This window comes from Miscanthus floridulus, chromosome 11 (assembly GCF_019320115.1).
Source record: "Miscanthus floridulus cultivar M001 chromosome 11, ASM1932011v1, whole genome shotgun sequence".
Classification (NCBI taxonomy): domain Eukaryota; kingdom Viridiplantae; phylum Streptophyta; class Magnoliopsida; order Poales; family Poaceae; genus Miscanthus; species Miscanthus floridulus.
In genome coordinates, this window is record NC_089590.1 from 6741371 (window position 1) to 6762211 (window position 20841).

Below are 20841 nucleotides of genomic sequence, written 5' to 3' on the forward strand. Positions count from 1 at the left end.
TATATTTGTGTGCCAAATATATATCGATGACATAATATTTGGTAGTACTAATCATACTTTTTGTGAGGAATTTAGTAGGATCATGACGAAGAGATTTGAGATGTCCATGATGAGTGAGTTGAAGTTCTTCCTTGGATTTCAAATCAAGCAAGTGAAGGATGGAACTTTTATTAGTCAAACGAAGTACACCCATGATATGCTCAAGAAGTTTGACATGGTGAATGCCAAGCCTATCAAAACTCCCATGCCAACCAATGGACATCTTGATCTCAACATTAAAGGGAAAGCCGTGGATAACAAGGTATATCGTTCCATGATCGGCTCTCTACTTTATTTGTGCGCATCTAGGCCCGATATTATGTTTAATGTGTGCATATGTGCTAGATTTCAAGTTAACCCAAAAGAGTGTTACTTGGTGGCCGTTAAGAGAATCTTAAGATATTTAGTACACATTTGTTAGCCGATTGGATCTATTGTAACCCTACCGATTGGATCTATTGTAACCCTACCCTAGACAAGGAGCGGTAGGGGCCTCCCGACTGGGATCCTATCTTCTACATTTTAGCACATAGTTACAAGCAGCAACTCCTATAATCGAGCATACGAATATAAGCTACTTCAAATTGGACATATGGCACCGCGTGCCTAAACCAGTATAATCCCTGTATCTTGTGTGCAGCCCATTTGATTTGTTGTACATGAATACGCTGTTAGGTATTACCCGAGCTGATTCTTCCCACACACTGATATCATTCTATCGTTGCCAACAGTCATGTATGAATCTATATTAGTATATAGTACTTCTATCATTTTAAATTGCAAGATATTTGGGTGTTTCTAAATATATAACTTTTGTTATGTGCTTACATAAATAAAGAAGAAGAAGAAAGAATTCCATAGTGTGTATCAATTTCATCTGCTTGCATTGTATCAACTTCATCTTCTGGACGACCTCAAGGACCTTAAGACCAAAACGTCTTACAATTTGAATTTGAAACAGGAGTACAATAATTACACAAAGATAACGATGGAAAGGAGTAGAAGGTACATCTTCTTTGCTTGTTGTATTAGACGATGAAAGACAGGCTGGCGTGCCTTGCCATAAGCCACACGGCCGTGACGAGTTCGCCGCCCATGCTGAGCTGCCTGGCATGAGACTCTCTGCTGCAGTGGTTAGCAACGTAGCACAGCATCTCCACCCAGACCCCAAAAATGACTTCCAGCCCATTTGGTCGGTCGAAGAGCGCATCTGCAAGCCTCACTCCGGCGTCGAAGTATTTATGGGGAACATCGGAGTGGATACGAGCATGGAATCCCTTGCGCAGGGACCAGTCCAGCAGGTCCTGTGGCGATTTGGCACCCGCACGAGCTGCTTGCATGAACTCATCCAGCAGGTCGTGATGGAACTGGCTATAACGGCTGCGCCGCACGGGGCCCGGTAGCATGTAGGGGCGCAGAACAAGGAGAAACATCATGTAGTTGGACAGCACCCTGATGGCCTCAAGCAAACTCGACTCATTAGTGCGGTCACCAAAGAGGCAGATCTCACTGGCGAGGTGCCAGGCCATGATGCTGTCCTCGAAACCGATGTCCTGGATGCTCCAGCCGAGGTAGTTGTCCAGGTTGAGCTCCTTGAGCGTGAGCAGGCCTGGCAGGGAGCCGACCTCCTCGCCCCGGTTCCCCATGCGCAGGATCTCCATCAGCACCAGCTCCTTGGTGGTGTCCGACGGTCGACCGGAAATGCTCCAGCTCGTCCCACCATTTGTCCACGATCCGCCCCAGCCACCGCTTGGTATCTGTGTAGATGGGCGCCCTTGCTGCGTCCTTGGCGCAGGACTTGAGCAGGTTGTACTGGCCAACGACGCCGGACCACCTCCTGTGCCTTGTTGCCCGGAATGTTCGGCGCAGCTTAACAATCTCCCCGTAGAGCAGGTCCTTCCATGTCCTGTGACGCCCGAACCGCGATCCGGAACGCTCGTTCCCGGGACGCGGATATCGGCTACGTACCGCGATCCCTGTGACTGTGGTCCTGTCACTCTGATACAGCAAGGCATATTTTTTTTCTTTTTTTTTCGCGATCAGGTCTTTTACCCATTTTTTATTAAGAGGAAAGGCCAAAAGAGAGGCCGGACAACAGTTACATATGACTCACAAGTAATCCTAGGATTACCTGTGGAATCTGAAAGACACAGACGAACAACAAGAAAACACGAGGGGGGAACCTCTACTTCAAAACACTAACCGACTATGCCTGCAAAAGAAAATTACATCCGCGCAATGGTCGCCAACAGAGGGGATAAAGCCGTGGTGGCAAAGCATCCACCGGTAGAAAGCCCAACATATCCGTAAGCGACCAGGTAGCCGTTGTGAAGAACAAGACGACAGTGTCCGCAAGCGACCAGGTAGCCGCTACGAAGAAGAAGACTACCGTTTCCGCAAGCGACCAGGTAGCCGCTGCGAAGAAGAAGACTACCGTTTCCGCAAACGACCAGGTAGCCACTGTGAAGAAGAAGACGACAGCATCCGCAACCGACCAGGTAGCCGCTGCGAAGCATAAGACGACTGTGGCAACAACAACACCCTAGGCTGACAGACCAAAGCGAAGAGGAAGCTGAAGCACGGCAGGCACAGTACACGCTTGGAGCGGCACCGACGGATGGTGGCCAACAACGAAGCCTCCAAGAAGGGAATGACGTCCACAGACACCAACAACGTTGAAGATGGCACAAGAAGGACTTTCGTCCTAGAACAGGCCCCAACGATCCGCGCGACGAACTGATCCTTCGACGACGCCTTTCAGGAAGGTGGATGACGCAGGCTGCGCCACCACCGTCGGCCCTAAGCGAGAAGCCGGGCAGGGTTTTCACCCAGGAGCTTGTTCGACCACGATCGATGGGGTGTCCCTTGGCCCCGGCCATCGGCCCCCGTATTCCACGAAAGGCAGTGGGCTGCAAGGCGGGACGGTCGTCCACGACCCAGGCCGCCCGCCACCCGCAGCCGCAGGCAGCCAACCCCCCCCCCCCCCCCCCCCGGCCTCCCCTGGCGCAGCCGCCCTAGGGGCGCAAAGCCGACCATGGCCCGGGCAGTTCCGGCCGGCCGTGCAGCCGCCGCTCGCCGTCACCGACCAGTTGAGGCCGCCACGGGGTGGCTTGGGCGGCCAGCCGTAGCGCCCAGCCAGCTGCCGCATGCCCCCATGGTTGCAGGCACCCCGGCCGTGGGTAGCCGTCACCCCGGCCGGCCCCGCCGCTGCCACCACGGCAAGCCGCCGCCAAGGACTCAGATCCGGCCACTGGGGGCCCAGATCCGGCCATTGGGGACCCGGATCCGGCCACCCATCCGCCGAAGCAGAGACGCGCCGCCGTTGGCCCGCCGGACGACACCGCAGGAGGAGGGGTGGCGGTTGGCTGGTCCTGGCTCGTAAACGGTAGATCGGGCCTCGGGGAGACTAGATCCGACAGGCCGCCACCGAACGTCGCCGGAGAAGAAGGTGGAGGGGGCGGAGAAAGAGGAGCAATGGGGAGGGAGAGGAGGTGCGGACGGGTCCCTTTTTTTCGAGGCTGCCGCCACACGCCGGAGGGTGGCGACGGCGGCCAGAGGGGAGGTGCAGAGGGGGGGGGGGGGGGGGAGCTTGGGCGCTGGCGGCGGGGTACCCCCGAGTCGCCCGAGGGCTGGGCGCTCGGGGGATGCGTGAGTTCCGGAAAGGTCGCCCCACAGCAAGGCACATGTCCAGTTGGATCCGATTGCCCTCACCATTGATGCCAGCTCCAGGAGCAAGGCCCCAACCAACAAGACGTGGGTGATGGCTATATCTTTCCTGTTGTGCCCATGCCCATGCCCAGCGTCGCTGCCGCTGCTGCTGCTGAGCTGAAACAGCAAGAACGCAGCCACCGTGGACACCAAAGCGATGACACGGATGCAGCATCCCTACCATGTGTGTATCACAACCGCCTTGGTGTAGAGGATGTCATGCATCAGGGAGAGCTCCATCTCCATTAGCTTGTCGAGTTGGCCATAGATTTTGAAAGACCGCATGGCTTCACGTAGCCACTGGCGCCGCCCTCTCTGGACGCCGATGAATAACCCCATGCAAACCTCCAGCAGGCCATGCATGGGCTCCCATCAGAATGGTCTCCTCGTCCATCCTGAACCTTCGCTCCAGAGCATGATGCAGAAGCTCATTGCTTCTGGATTCGCGAGAGCTGGCATCCAGTTCGTCAAGGGAGTTCCAGATGCTGTCGAAACTGGCGGACCGGAGCGCCAGTATCCTCTCGACCTCTCCCCATACTTGAGGATGCCCACCGTAAAGATGAGCACGGCGGCCACCATGAGCAGGATGTCGTCGCTCAGCGTGTACTTGTAGAGAACATAGGAAACCCCTAACACCTGCACCACAAGAGTCTGCAGCTGGCGCAGACAGAGCCTGTTGTCCTCGAAGGAGTAGGCGCTGATGGTGCCTGACCCCCAAGATGTACCAGGAGGAACGGAGCCCAGAACGCCATGAGCGGCTGCTCGTCCTGTGACCGGCTGCTGATGGCCATGTGGCCCAGTGTGAACAGTGCAGTGGAGTACGCCAGCTGGTACGCCAGCCACAGGAAGAATGTTGGCAGGATGGAGACGTTGTGCCGACGGATGGAACCAAACATGAGAAGGAAAACTTGCAGGGAGAAGCTGAAAAGAACCAGGACTTGCACCCCCCATTCATTACGAAGGTCCACCAACAGCCTGCCCATTTTTCTAGTTTCCCACTGAAATAGTACGATTGTGAATACAGTTAGGTGCTCTATTTATGACGAGGGGACATGTCAAAAACCATAAATAATAATAATATAAGGGAGTAACTATATATTTCAAGTGTCTAATTCTTTAGAAATTTTTCATGCTGCAATAATGTACACAAGGTCACAAGCAACTAGTAGAGCTAAAAGTACTACTCGTGAGAAACTATTTATAATTTTTTTCTATAGTCAAATAATAGTAAAATTATATATTGTCTGAACAAAAAAAATAGACACCTCCAAGAGAAAGGTAAAAGAACTTAATCCAGCGGCTCAGATGTACATTATGTTGTTTGGTTGCGGCTCATACTATACTACTCTATATAAGAATATAACCAACGCAAAAAATAAAGGAAATTAATTTGCAGAACACTTATCAATAAAATAGCCTTTAGGGGAAAAAAGAGACCTACTAGTTAAGCATAAAAAATGCAAACAAGAATGAAATTAATCCACTCAACCTTTCACAAATACTGAATATATAAAATCTGGCAACGAATTGTAGCTCAAATTCCCACCGGCAATGGAACTTTGGTGACTGAATGATATACGCTAAGACTATATAGGTGACTGAAAACTAGCAAAACGCTAAATACATGGAGTTTCTTCATGGTTGACGAGACCCTTGACATCATAGAGATGCTCTAGGATTGCCTCACTTGCATCATTCCGCAATTATGGATACATATATAACGCATATATATTCTTGAAAAAAAAAGTTATAGAAACAAATGCATTCAATCAAGATATATAGACCATGCAGATACTTGGTAGATATTTGATAGCATATCATTCAAAGGGCAGGGCAGTGGGTGTACCTTAATCCAGGAAAGAAACAAATTGCAGAGTACAGCAGTACGAAAGTCCTAAGATTTTGGAAATCTGGTTCGACAGTGCTCCTGAACGATCGCTTAGTTGTAACTCTGGCTTGGTATGGATCGTCAACAAAAGAACTTCTTGTTGGCCCCCATCGGAAGTTGTAGCTTCGACTGCCTTTTGTTACCCTCTATCCAAGGAAGGCATCATTTGGCTTGCCAGATTGTCCCAAGTTATTCGAAGCGTGTTAACGTTAGAAGTAACGATGATACATTATCAGTTTTTAAAAGCTGGGGTTTGCAGTTGCAGGTGAACATGTTTATATGTTTATATTATTTTATTTTGCTCTCTATATATAGGAAGAAGAGTAAAATGTACATTTGGGTCACCAAGCACGGCACGGGCCATGCTAGGCACGGCCAGTGACAGCACGACACGCCTCACCCCTCGTGCCACGCCACGAGCCTGACCAGACCAGTGGCCTAGGCATAGCAATATGGGCCGTTCACTACTAAAAAAAAATTGTAGCAACACCTCTTATTTTTAGGGGTAGCTCTATATTGAGCGGCCCCTACAAATCCGTGACTGACCAGTGAGGGCCTCACCAGATTTAAAAAAAATCTATTTTTTTGTCCAGATTTGTGATTTTTTTGAAACAGATTTGTAAGAGCGGTTGTGGGGGTTATAACCCCGGGTACCCACGGCAAGGGTCATGGGCCGAATCATCAGGGACGGTCCAGCCCACGACATCAAGACTTGCGGCGCATGCCACTGGTCTGCGTACACTGCAAGGCATCTAAAAGATATGATTTATTAGGACTCTTTTAGATATTGTAATCCAAATAGATTACCTACCATATAACCGACTAGGATACTTTTCTTGTAACCCTACCCCTCCAGAGTATATATATAAGCTGGTAGTGGTTTTTCAGTCGGGCTAGCCTAGGGAGCACAACCAGCTTAGCAGGCCATGCCAAACACCACAATATGCTCCTCCCAGAAAACTCAAAATAAAAATCAACAATTCTCATTCATTTACAGATTCATTCATTCACAGATTCTCAATTCAATTCAAAGATCATAGATTCATTCTCTCTCTCTCTCTCTCTCTCTCTCTCTCTCTCTCTCTCTCTCTCTCTCTATATATATATATATATATATATATATATATATATATATATATATATATATATATATATATATATATATATATATATACATATATACATATATATATGTATATATACACAGATTCATTCATTCACAGATGACAGATCACAGATGAACATAGCACTTGAATCACTTGAAGTACAAGTCTTGAAGCAACCAAGAAGGCAAGAATGTCAACCAGACCCCAAGACTTGAATCAAAAGTTCAAACCAACCAAGCAGCAGCAGGCAATAGATCAAACAATGCAAAAGGTGATAGTTGAGTTGTTTAGTGCAATGCTGCCTCATCTACACAAAAGATGTAGTAGATGATGAAGTAGTGGCAGAGACAAGGGAAGAGCCAACAACACCTATTCCATGACCTTCAAAAATTTTCCCCATGCCTGTTTTTTCTTATCTATAAGAGGACGGTCGTGCATTCCTCTGAGACCTAGCTGCACCAAACTTGTTTTTATATCTTTAAATAGCTTATAAAAATCAGTTTTCACCTCAGCGTAGTATGAACTATAATTAGTACTAGTACATGCATCAAGCAGTTGCAGAACATTAAAGAAACCTTTCATATTAGCTCTAAGAATGAATGCATATGAATATAACATTGGCATATCCTGCCAGTAGGAATTTAAGCTTCATATGAAAAACGTTTCTTAGATTTTGATCATTTTCATAAGCATGCAAATGAGAAGCAATCTCTAGAATATGATGCACAACAAGTGGACTTGTGGGGTTAATAAAAACCAGATAGAACAACAATGGAGTCGTAGAACTCCAATATCTTCTGAGCAACATACCAATGAATTTCAGACGATAGTTGTGAGCCATAATGAGAATTAATGAACACAAAAAATGCTCCTATATGAAATCAAGTTAGCATAAGGTATGTTGCATTCCATCTAACATACATATCCCAACCAACCTTTTGAGAGCGAACACCCTTGGCAATGCAATAGTTCTTGAACAAAGCAACATATATGCTGATTAGAGGAATTTAAGAAGTTAGTTGCAGTTCTAAAATCATCTATGAAAGGCTTCAATCTCTTCAAGCTAGATTCTACAATTACATTAACAGTATGACAAGCACAATGTTGATGCACAAGACAATATCTACAGGTCTGAGGATCAAAAGGATCATGTGAAGGATTAGACCCAATTAACTAGCAAACATAGGTGTCAAAGTGTTCATGGCACTTGAATTAGAAGAAGCTTGTTTATAGTGATAGAGAAAATCTTGTCAACAAGACCATAGTCCTCAACTACAACAACGATACATTCAGCTATATTATATATTAAAACCAGAATGTGGCACCTCAATTAGCATAAGACCAATAACTCTTTATGTAACTCCCTATCAACATTGAGAAAGTTAGCAACAACACTAATGTATTCCTCCTTAGCTTTACCAGACCAAATGTCTAAAGTCAAAAGCAACAGAAGAAATAACAAATCAAGATAGAATATTTAAGCACATCACGACATTCAGTAAACAAGTTATCAAGATCTCTGATAGTGGTTTGCCTAGACACACTAACCTAGAATTATGAGCCTGAGTGATAGGATGTAGTCCTCCCAAACCTCTATCTCACCTACACCTAATGGAAGATCAAGCCTAGCAAACAACCGACACAACTCAGATCAAGCCACAGTAGGTTTATAATCCCAATTATGAACAGAACCATCAGGATTCAAAGAAAGCCTAGATTGAACCTTAGTAGATTGATCAGCCTTTCTCTTATAGAATTTTTTATGCCTAACCAAATGGCTAGTGCTAGCAAAAGAGATGTAGCAGACAATTCATGCTTATAGAGCTTGCAAATAGCAACATATCAAACACGTTTACAATTCATAACCTCAAACACCTCATCAGATTCCTCCCAGACACTACATCTAGGATGCATACCAACGGATGAAAGCAATGTGTCCATCTGTGCTATTGGAGCTGATTGGCATCCCTATCCCGACCATCGCCCCATCACCATTGTCGTCTAGATCGATTGGAATAGAACCTCTACTGATGTTGATTCCAAACAAGGCAATAGTGTGCTCACAGACATTGTCATCATCCTAGGGGACCAGACCTATCACAATGAAGTATTCATTGTTGGTGATAGGATAGACAACATCATCATCATGCACCATGGTGTTGACGGTAGTTAACACTCATCATAAACCATCAATATAACTTGTATAAATTCATAAAAAGGATCACCAACATAGGTTTAGGCATTTAAACTAATAAATTCCACAAGTTTTGGTAAATCTGTGAATACAGGAGGATTTATCTAGAAAACAAGCAAGGTGGACCCAATTGTAAGATTAAATCACGTTTATCCGTGACAAAACTGACTTAGGAAGACTCTAGAAGCATCCAGAAGACAAATCACCGAAGATCGAACCAAGAGGCTGGCTGGTGGGGCTGGCCTATGGGTCCCACAGGTTAGCCCCTCCTTCATACATTGGTTCCCCACTGCCTTAGAGATCAAATCTACATCGTTGCTCAAGGTCAGTTTGATCCGAGGGTCTAGGATTGACGTTGCCCCCTATATATAGCCACCTATACCCCCTCTTGAGGCATCTCTCCAAACTCCAATCTTTAGAGAAATCCATCAGAGATCAATATCAAGATATACCAGGAGGATTAGATCTAGAGCTCTCCAATGTAGTAGATTAGTAGCTCAGGAGTTAGGGTCGAGTTGGGCTCATGCTCAGGTTCCGGATCTAGTCTCAGAGGCTCGGTAAAGCCATTGTATCTTTACTTATTTATCTTATGAGACTTTGTTACCATTATATCATTCTTATCTACATGGCTATACTTACTTTGAATATGTATCTTGCTTAGTTAAGGTAATCTTTACTTTTATGTGTGGGTTCAAAGAGCGCTTAGCCTGCTAGTTTATCGATTGGGTTAAGTAACCAAGCCTCATGTTAGCATGGTGCTTATACGATGCTTTGCCAGTGAGTGCACCCTGTTCCCTAGTTGTGTGGTAGCAGCGGGTGGTGATAGCCCCATTTATCCTCTATAGTCCATCCCATGTTGAGTAGGTTCTTAAATTGTAGGACCATAGTCGCTTCAGTAGAGTTATCTTTTGTGATGCTCTACCATCTAGCGACATCCTGAAGTGCATAAGAGTAGAGTGAGTCTTAGCTATAGTTGGGTATATGTATACTTTGACCCTGTAATAAAAATATCATAGGAATCTACCTCACCCATTGATCTCCTGAGTTAACTAGTTTATATTATCTTTATAGATTTATCCCCTTTGTGTCATTCAACATAATTCCTATCATTACCCCCCTACTCTAGTTGTGTTGGTATGTTAGTAAATACTCATCTATTATTTAATAAATCTTTACTCCATTGTTTCCCTGTGGTAAAATATAAATAACAATACCTAGAATACTCCCGATAAAATGCTACACTGGTGCTCTGTGCACTTGCGAAATCCTTAAATTTTACATTTTCACTCACAAACGTCAACGAGCATTTTTGGTGCCGTTGCCAGGGAAACAATTGGTGTAAAGATTTAGATCATTAACATACCGCTAGCTTTAGTAGGATTACCCCTATTCTGTTATATTGTGAAATAGACAGGACAACAGATACCGTTTCAACCTTCCGACAAGCTTCCACAAGAAAAGAAGAAAGACCTTGAAGAACATAGGGTGCCTGAACATTCAAGATCCATCAACACTGGAACCCTGCCATCTCATAGGTTTATATAAACATGTATATTATTCTAACCATGTGTAGATTGGAGAAAAGGTCGACGTCACAAAAATTCAAATCACATCTCAAGTGATGAATACAAACGCTGCACTACTCACAAATTCCATCATGTGAGTCATGGTAAGTATGATCAAGAAAGGTGAGATAGTCTTGCTCATGGACTTTAAACTTGATGAGTAGTTATCTTTTAATGTTTTGCATTGCATGTTTCCACTTCGTTTAAATTAAATTTTCTCATACTAAATCCACAACATGTTTTGTTACCTACATATATCCATATCGTTTGCATTAAAAAGAAATAAGAAAATGTGAGCACATGAAGGCTCATGCTTAGTAAAAAAAATCTCACCAAGATCATGCTCTTTCATCTCTATTTGAATAAATCTCTATAGTGCTTTCATGCTACCTTTGTTTGCCATAGTAAGTTTTAGTTTGGAAGTACTACACGTAGTTCCATAGGTGTTTAAATTAAGCGTGGTGCTTAGGTTAAATAGCCTTCCTTAATCAAATTAGACATGGAGTCTAGTTTGGTTATTGAACTAAAAATTGCTTGTATAGACACTGGATATTTTGTTGGACTAACCCCTGTAGAAAAACCCTCAAATTTGATTTTGAAAAGTCCTGAGATGAATTCGCATCAGAGATGAATCAAGTTTTGTGATGAACTCTATTAACTCTGCGCAAAGAAGACCCAGCTCATTCTTCGCGAAAGGAAGAACTGTGAGTATCAAGGTTTATTCACTTATCTCTTGTCAAAAGTTATCTTTGCCTTGAACCATGTTGGAATGTAGCAAACACATAAAACATGATAAACAAAATCTATGCTAAAGCAATCCTAAAACTATCCTTTCATTAACATAGAGAAAAATCACAAAAATTATGGACAACAACCGATGTCTCAAATTCGTTGTATTCCCTCGGGTATGCGTCCACTAACATTTGTAGAAAGAATCAATAGAAGCTATGCATGTTCATGGTTTGGTATGAACCTACAAACCCAAAACTAAACCACCACTACAGCTGTGGAAGTGGATGAACAAATCGACAGGCTATGAGTAACATGAAAGACAACCTAGTATTGAGCCTTTCCAAGACTCAAGCTAGGGTGCTGATGAGACACAGGAAGCAACCCACCTCGTATTAGCCAGAATATGACTGCTTTCATCATCTTCGCAAAGACCAATTTGCACATCGGTAGCAAGAACTAGGATGACAAATGCCACTACATCATGGCATGCATCCTCGTATCAACAAACAATATCAATTAGTAGTGGTTTGCCGATAGTGTCTCATGGAATCATGACCATAGGCACAAGAAGACATCCCTAAGTCATTGAAAATGAAGCTTCTATGCAAGTACCAAGGAAGTTCCTTCTTTGACAATCATGATGGCTGGCATGTCACTAACAAACAAAGAAAAACAACTCTCCGCCACACCGCTAGACAATCAAGGAGGAACTTGAGTTCGCATCCCCAAAGAACACCAACTTGTTAACCAAGAATCAATGAGAATCAAGAAGGGTTGATGGGAGAAGAACATGCAATTGTCCGAATGGTACAAAGAAAAGCTTAATACCAGGAAAGGTCCTGCTCAATGGGCTACGAGCTCTCACCAACAGGTTAATCAGATAAGCCTCCTTCAGGTATGTTTGTCACTAATCATTGCAATAAAAAGAAGGAAAACACGAGGTATATCTAACAAATCATTATGCAACATAGAATCACATTGACAGAAGAATTCTATCATCCAAACTTGATTTTGCATTCTGCAAAATTTAAGTGTGGGGGATGGATTTCTTTAAAACATCTCATGCCGTGTTGCTAATTTATCTTGGTCATATCTGCCCTTATGATATTCTCAACTTGCAAAATCATTAATAAATAAAATTTTAAATAATCATGTTCCTTTGGATCACCATACATATTCTTGTTTCTACTCGAATGAATCTCTTTAGTCTTTCAAGCTTCCTTGTTCTGTTATAAGTATGTTTTAGAATATTATTCAAAACATAATTATTGAATCAAAACATACTTAAATAGAATTCCATTGTACATATGGACTAACACATGCAGGAAAATATTCAAATTTTGTTGGGAATGTTAGGAGATCGTTCGTAGAAACAAATCAAGGTTTGAGGGATTCTTCAAAACAATTTTACACATTTTGCCTTAACCTTGTTGAAAATTTGAAGTAGTAGTGAACAATAAAGGCACATTATATAAAACATGGGATAAAGACTCTATGCTAATTAAAATGTTAAAACCAACTATGTTATAGCATAGAGGATGACCTTTAGTTGTACATAACACTATCCTTGCTTTGAATCAATTGTATATTCCTTTGGGTATGTGTTGTCCACTAATATTTTGTAGGAATGAAACATTAAGAGGAGCAAAAGGTCCAAACAAAGTGCTGAGATCCACAAAAGAAAGGATAAAAAGATGGCATGACAAAAGAATGAGAAAGAAGTGCAACATTGGAGACAATATACTCTTAAACAACTCAAGAAAGGAAAGCTTCAAGCATGAAGAAAAGACTACCATAAGTCATCTACCCCTCATCACATGGTGTCATCAAGCTACAATGATGAAGCTTCTACTACTGATTGACTTCAAAAACGTTGAACAAGGAGGAAGAACAAGTCAAGAAGAATGAACCTATTAGACAAAAATCAAACTCAAAACCAATATGGGTTTAGCAGAAGAAGGTAGCACCACCATTGGACGCGCCCCTATTGGAGGCGCCACCACAATAATCCTCATCTTCAAGAGCGAACCAAGGTACTCGATCAATGAACTTTGCAAGAAGGAGTCCCGTTCGAAGGACTTAAAATACCAAACCCTCACTGAAAGGTAATTCGGTAGTTATCCATGTTTATTTATTGAATTTAGCATTCATGTCTTGCATCTAAAAAATGATAAAAATAACAATAGCATAATCATATAATTTAGATACATAATTTCAACTTTAGCATGTTTAAATTCTACGTTGCATTTAGAAAAACTTGTATGCATGGCATATATAAAAAGAAAATAAAAAGTTGTAACTCTGCATAATAAAATTTGACTTAGTTTAGTCTCATTCTAAGTTTTGCATCATGTAAATCTTAGAGCCCCATATGAGCACCTTTGTGGCGTGTAACAACCCATATGAATGTTCATTGTGGTGGCAATATAATAAAAAACCATAAAACTTATAAAGCAAAAGAAATTAAAAGCTAGCTTGGGGAGAAACATCCCCATGAATAAACCAGCTTGGGGGAGGTGCATCTCCAACTATCCAGGTAAGTATCTTTTTGTTTCATTTTTTAAGCATTTTTGGCAATAAGATAAAATAAAAATTGTGTGTGATAGTTTTCTTTAATATGCTTAGTACCAATAAAATAAAATAAACATAGTTGGGAGTTTAAGACTTTCTCTTCAATAAACTTTTGATGGATATGATGAATAATTGCTCTGTTGTAATTCCTTTTAAGTGCCTAGTTTTTAGTCCAAAATTCTCCCGAGTATTGGATAGACTTGATTTGATATAAGAATTTACTTTGAACTTGATACTCGTGGGTAGCATATGCTTGATCTAAGTCTAGGTGGTTGACGGATATGATATGAGAAGGTTTGAGCTATTATTTGTCTAGTTCTAAAGTGAAACTAAGTTTCAGAGTATTTTCTTTTGAAAAATAATAAATCAATCATTGTAACAACCCGAATTCGTTACAACCACCTAGGCTCTCAATTTTGGATAATTGGCAAAGTCCCTGCACAAGCCAGACAAACATGAAGTCAGCAATAGTCAACACAAACACTGAGGAACGCATGGTCACAACTTAAGTTGTCATTGATCAGGATTATTAACCTTTAGGACAAGCGAAGTGACCCTATTGTCAAATCTCGAGTGTTGGGACCAATTCCCCAAATTTAGAGACCACTGGATATTCCGATGTGATTATCGGATGATCCGTTAGTATTCGAACTGCATGTAGTGAGTGGAAATGAGCTGTCCTCCACTCAACTCTTGGTCCCGCATGTCATATGCACAAAATGGATACACCAAACCTCAGCTGAAGCAACACCAACTCATCCCACTCTCCCATTTCTCACCCTCTCCCTCTCTCTCTAAAGGAACAAGAGTGAGGAAGAACTAGAGATAGAAAATGAAGCTTGGAGGTGGAGATGGAGGTAGAAGATGAAGTGAAGGGATGCAATCCAAGGTCCTCATCTCATCAAGGTCAAGTCATCCTTATCTCATGATCATGGTTAGGTCATGAGCTCGCACCTCTTTAATTGAAGATTTATCTCAAACCCTAATCTCAACCTCTCATGCATGTATGGATCATGGAGTGTGGTGATCTCTCATTCATCACAAAGGCAAGATTTGTTCAACCTCTTACCCTAGAGTCTAGCATCTCATGATACTCAAACCTTGGAGATAAGTCTTCTTGCTCAATCCCATGTATTTGTCACAAGTGGTTCATGGGAAGAGATTTAGCCAAACCACTAGATGCACTAGTTAGCCAAAACCAAGGACTCAACTAGCTTTACCCTAGCATATCCCTAAGATCATCCTAGAAGTCTAATGCATATGCATGGATGTTCACCACTCCAAAGTAGCAACTAACCAACCCCAAAACATAGAGCATAGGTTCTGTCGCTCGGTTGGCAGAGTGTTAGCCGATGCAGCAGAGTGTCTGATAAACCTCCCCAATTTGGTAAATCCCCCAACAGAGGCACCTAGACCGTTATGAGTGTGAACATCGGAGTGTCCGACTACCGATCTAAGTGTATGCTGAATTATAAAGACCCACAGCCAGAAAACCTAAGAGCACCTGGTTCCCACTGGATCATCCATCACACATGCTGGAGCACTCGATGAATTATATACATAGAGTAACCTAGTAACCCGAGAGTGCCCAAAACCTAACGGAGCATCCATGATTCTCGCGGAGCATCCGCTAGAGCTTGAGCAGAGTCAACCAGAGATAACCCACCTTGATACCTAGCATAGCAGAATGTTTGTCAGACAGTATGGAGTATCCGACAGTCACCGAGAGTGTGAGTTTAATTAACAAGCTTACCCAAACAGTTAACAATACTAGTTAGTATCACCAGCCAGCAATACAATAGTAGAACCCTTGTTGTCTCTTATCAGGATCCAGTAGTGACCCATACATTTTCCTTATCATCATCTCAAGTCATCGGTGAATCTCTCCAAATAGATCTCTCTCATACCTTTCAGGAATCATGTCGGTGAGAAGCGTGTATAGAAAGTCATCATTAGCTTTTAGATGTCTGAATGGCTACACCATTAGGCAGGCACCCCACTATTATGAACCCTACTTTGGATACTTACCAAGTTGCATTATGAGTTATGCATCGCATGTAGAGTTAGATAATGATATTTCTCACACTATGCTTAGAGTTACTTCTTAATCTGTTTGAAGCCTCTCACCTCAACAATGGGAATGGGAATGCCTGATGCTTATTGCTTAGTTGCTTGGGCAACGGTAGAAGTCAAGCATGAGAAGGGAACTCATACTCACATGTGTAGGATGCTTCACCTGGATAATTAACTACTAAAACCAATGAGGGTACAATTTGACTCACCTTACTAATCCAGCTAAGGAATAATGTCCCTAATGTGATAATCATGACGAAAACCTGGATATCTTGCTCATGCGAGGGGTAGGTCATCGTGTGGGATCTCAAACGACATAGCTCGTGGAGCAGTAAGGACCGTGTATTGGGATATGTAAGTCCAAGTAACCACCCGTACAGACCACATGTCGTGGATGGGTCGGCAAGCCATGTAACTAATTGTGGCCTATTTATCTATGAAACTGGCAAGGGGGTGGCATCGGTCGGGAATGTCTCGGAGATTGACTGGGAACCTAGTTGAACATTTCATCGGACACTCGGGCCAGATTTGGGAAAGGTTGGAGAACGTGATGCAACCCTTACTATCAGACCTGGTGTATGGTGTTTAGTCCTATTTTTTCATGTGAGTACAATTGTACACCTCTGTAGAATCTTGAAAGCCCGAAGTCCCTCGGGACAGAACTATTTGGTTGTTCTTTCTTTCTATACCCATGGTAGTATGAATGATGGACTATGAGCACTTTGTTATAATGATAAATGCTTTAATTCTAATGCCAATAATAGCATGTCATATTCTTAATGAACATCATTGCTTTACGCACTTGTACAAATACCTTATAATCACCTTATGCATCCACCAAATATTATATGTTGAAATTAAGTCCTGCGAGTATACAATGTGCTCATGATGCTGCCATTAAGTTGTTTTGTAGGTAGCTAGGGCCCCTTCCTGAGTCTAGTCTCAGTGAAGGCAACGGTTAGCAGACCTTAGAACGACGTCTTCCAAGATGAGCTGCGTATAACTCAGCGAATAGATGAGCGACAAGAGCGGCAACCCAGTGTACAAATAGAGCTACCCAGAGCATTAGACTTAGTGGAAATCTTATACTCTTGAACCCTATCTTATTGTCGACTAAGCTTTAATAATGACGTAGACTGGAATGTGTATGCGATCTAGTTGTCTGGTATGCATTGTATTGGGTATGTGTGTGTAACTCAACGCAAAGGTCCTAAAGAGGAGTTGCTACGTGCGCTCCTATGGGGTCCACGGTGTTGATCTACTTAAATTGAGTTGGTCAAGGACGACACTCGGTTTAGGTGGACTAACGCAGCGGGTTCCCCCACAATCATGATGAGTTCCTGTATGACAAAGCTAAAATTCCTGCCAATGCCATATATATTTAGATTAGGAAAACCATACACCTTTGTGCTGCTTGCATATGTGTTGAGTTTTGTCAAGCTTTGTTGACCCTTATGAGAAGCTTATCATGCTTTTAAAATGAAGATCATGTACACTCCACCCAAATATGCACTACTCCTACACTGGGAGTAGGCACAAAAACTTGCCTTCCATTTAGATCCACCCAAAAAGGTTCTACTCCTACACTGGGTGTGAACACAAAAACATGTCTGTTAGGTCTCCACTCAAAATAATGCTCCAAGTTCTTGTTACTATCTCTCAAAAGTTTTGTTGTAGAAAAGAGACATGGGGCAATGCAAAAGTTTATAAAAAAAAGAAAACAAATGGACACAAAAGAGTTCGAGATATTGAAAACAATGGGTACTTAGATGCCTGCCTGAAAAAAATAAAAATGAATAAAGATAGCCCCTTTTCTCCTACAAAAATATTTCCATGTTTTACAAGAGAGATATGTTTTCAAGGAGCAAGTAGAATTAGGTTAACCACCATATATATCCAACACATATATCCACACACATGCACATCTTTATTTGATTGTATGACACTTTTCTCTTTGGATCCATTGTTTGACTTTACAATATACGCATTGCAAGTATGCTATCTAGTTTTACTCCCTACCTATAAACTCCAAAAAGGCTCTTGGAAGAAAAGGCAACAATAAGATATGCCTTGGAGAGGATCCACAAATACCACATATAAAGGGAGACTAGAGAGTGAGGATCCAAAAATACCACATATAGAGGGATCTAAGAGTGTCATACAAAGGAATATCTGAGCTTTATTTGAAAACTTATAAAACCTCTAGAATAAGGTGGAACAAAAGAACATGAGACATAGTGCTTGACTTGATCGTTCTGTCTTTCAAGTGCTCAAGACCCAAGTGAAGGCTAAGAAGCCCCATGGTTGAAGGTAATATGGGTAAGTTTCAAAGTTAAGTTAATTTATTTTAATCCAGAGGAGAATTTTTTATTGAACGTCTATGCACTTTTTAGGAGTGATAGCATTGTAGCAACTACTAATCCATTGCTGAGTTTAGCTTTGCTCAGGGACTGGCATAGGTTAAGCTTGGGGGAGTTTGTTGATGGTAGTTAACACTCATCATAAACCATCAATATAACTTGTATAAATGCATAAAAAGGATCACCAACATAGGTCTAGGGGTTTAAACTAATAAATTCCACAAGTTTTGGTGAATCTATGAATACAAGAGGATTTATCTAGAAAACGAGCAAGGTGGACCCAATTGTTATATCAAATCACATTTATTCGTGATGGAACTGACTTAGGAAGAATCTAGAAGCATCCAGAAGGCAACTCACCAAAGATTGAGCCAAGAGGCTAATAGGTGGGGCCGGCCGGCCTATGGGTCCCATAGGTCAGCCCCTCCTTCATCCGTCGGTTCCCCACCGCCTTAGAGATCAAATCTATGATGATGCTCAAGGTTGGCTTGATTCGAGGGTCTAGGATTAACGTTGCCCCCTGTATATAGCCACCGATACCCCCTCCTAAGGCATCTCTCCAAACTCTAATCTCTAGAGAAGTCCATCAGAGATCAATATCAAGACATACCACTACTACAGATTGATTTATCACTGTCGCCACTTTCACTACCGTAGCGATAGAAATGACCGTGTGATACTTCCACCATCGGTTGAAATGATAGCAAGACCTCCTAGGAATGAAACCGGTAGTTCATACTTCTACCACCGATGGGTTGACATTAGATGTGGCAGTGGTATTGGGGTTGCATTTGCACCGTCGCATGAAAAGTCAGGTGTTGACGGTAGTTAACAACCATTATAAACCATCAATAAAACATGTATAAGAGAACAGTTGTGATCACCAACAAAGGTCTAGGGGTTTAAACTAAGAAATTCTACAAGTTTTGATGAATCTATATTTTCTGCAGGGTTTATCTAGAAAACCATCAAGGTGGACCTACATATCAGAATTCATCGTTCTTATCCACTGTGAAATGGGCACCAGAAGGTTCTAGAGGACTCCAGAGGACACCACACCGAAGAAAGAGTTGAGGGGATACCATGTGGGGTTGACTGGCCCCACCTGTAGGCCGCCCAGCCCCTAGGGCCACCTGTTAGCCTCCGCCTCGTTATGTCGGTTCTCCACCGTCTCCTAGGTTGCATCTATGCCATTCTTTAAGTTAGTTTGATCCAAGGGCTCATGATGGATGCCCTGCCCTATATATATCAGCCCCTGCCCCCCTCTCTAAGTAGATCCCTAAAACCCTAATTCATATCTTTAGGATTAGAGCCAGCAATTAAGAGAAGATTAGTCCTCCATAGGATCTAGTCTTAAAAATAGAATAGTGAGATAGAGAGTGAGGGAAGAGTTTAGAGGAGGTGCTGGCCTGTTAGTGCTCACTCTATGGCTTGTACCTTGGTAGATCCAAGTTCTACTTAAGCTTGCTTCTGAGGATTCTCTGGTAATCAACTTCTAATTCAAGTAAGCATCATGTTTATATTGCTCATCAGGTTCACAACTCTTTGGGTGCTTTAATCTATAGGATGCTCTAGGTTAAAGTCGTAATTGTAGGTGTAAGCATGGTGCTTAGACCGGGTTACTTGTGGATGTACCCTATATTCTAGATCGGTGGTAGCTCACGAGGGTGACTCTTATAGCCTCGTTGAATCCTCTATAGTCCACCTCCCGTTTGTAGGCCTAGCAGGATTTAGTTACTATAGGAAACATACTCTGCTTGTGCATCCCTTAGTAATATCCCTAGTTGAACAATAGAAGACATAGCTTACCGAAGTTAGAACTAGAATACCTTTGTGATCTCCTCTATATTGCTATTTATCCTAACCTTGTTGCTACCCCTAGTTAAGTTAGACCATAGTTAGTCTCACATGTTTCCCTATGGGTATGATACTTGGAATACCTCCAGGTGAAAGCTACAACGGTATCCATGCGCTTGTGGATTTATCTATGCGCATTAAAATATACCAACAAGTTTTTTGGCACCATTGCCGGGGAAACGATTGCTGAATTAACTTCGAGCCTAGCTTAACATTTTATCTTTTGTTCTTTCTTTTGTTTTACCTTTTTGTTTAGGATGTATTCCACTCCTATCTATCAATATGCTAAACCCACGAGGGCAAGCCTAAAGCCACCAAAATCCTTAGACCCTATCATAACACCTGGTTATGAGCTACGCTTGTATTTAATAAAATTGATTCTGGATAAATCCTTATCGGGAGAAGGCGATGAAAACCCATACTCACACCTATGGGAGTTTGAACAGACCTATGCATGCCTACGTATCGCTGGCATGTCTGACAAAACCTTAAGATGGAAGTTGTTTCCATTCTCTTTGATGGAAGAGCTAAACAATGGTACAATATAACCGTAAGAAGTATGCAAGGAGATTAGGAAACGTTATGCTCTAAATTCTATTTATGTTTCTTTCCCATCTCTAAGTAGTCAGCCTTCAAAAAGAGGTTTTGAATTTTAGACAACTAGAAGAAGAATCCCTTAGTACATCGTGGGAATCATTTTAATGAACTCATCATCACTGGCCCGGACCTTGTCATTCAAGACCCTATA

At 42.4% G+C, this 20841-nt stretch overlaps 1 protein-coding gene across 1 annotated transcript; it reads right to left on the reverse strand.

Annotated features, from left to right (window-relative positions):
- Nucleotides 1-1067: 1067 nt before the first annotated feature.
- LOC136491588 (uncharacterized) lies at nucleotides 1068-1700 on the reverse strand. The gene has a single exon (XM_066487887.1). It carries the CDS (start codon nucleotides 1698-1700, stop codon nucleotides 1068-1070), a length of 633 nt encoding a protein of 210 aa, XP_066343984.1.
- Between the last annotated feature and the right edge of the window lie 19141 nt (nucleotides 1701-20841).

Bases quoted from the DNA above. Each gene is read 5' to 3' on its own strand.
- LOC136491588 (XM_066487887.1), bottom strand. From the start codon at position 1,700: ATGGAGATCCTGCGCATGGGGAACCGGGGCGAGGAGGTCGGCTCCCTG.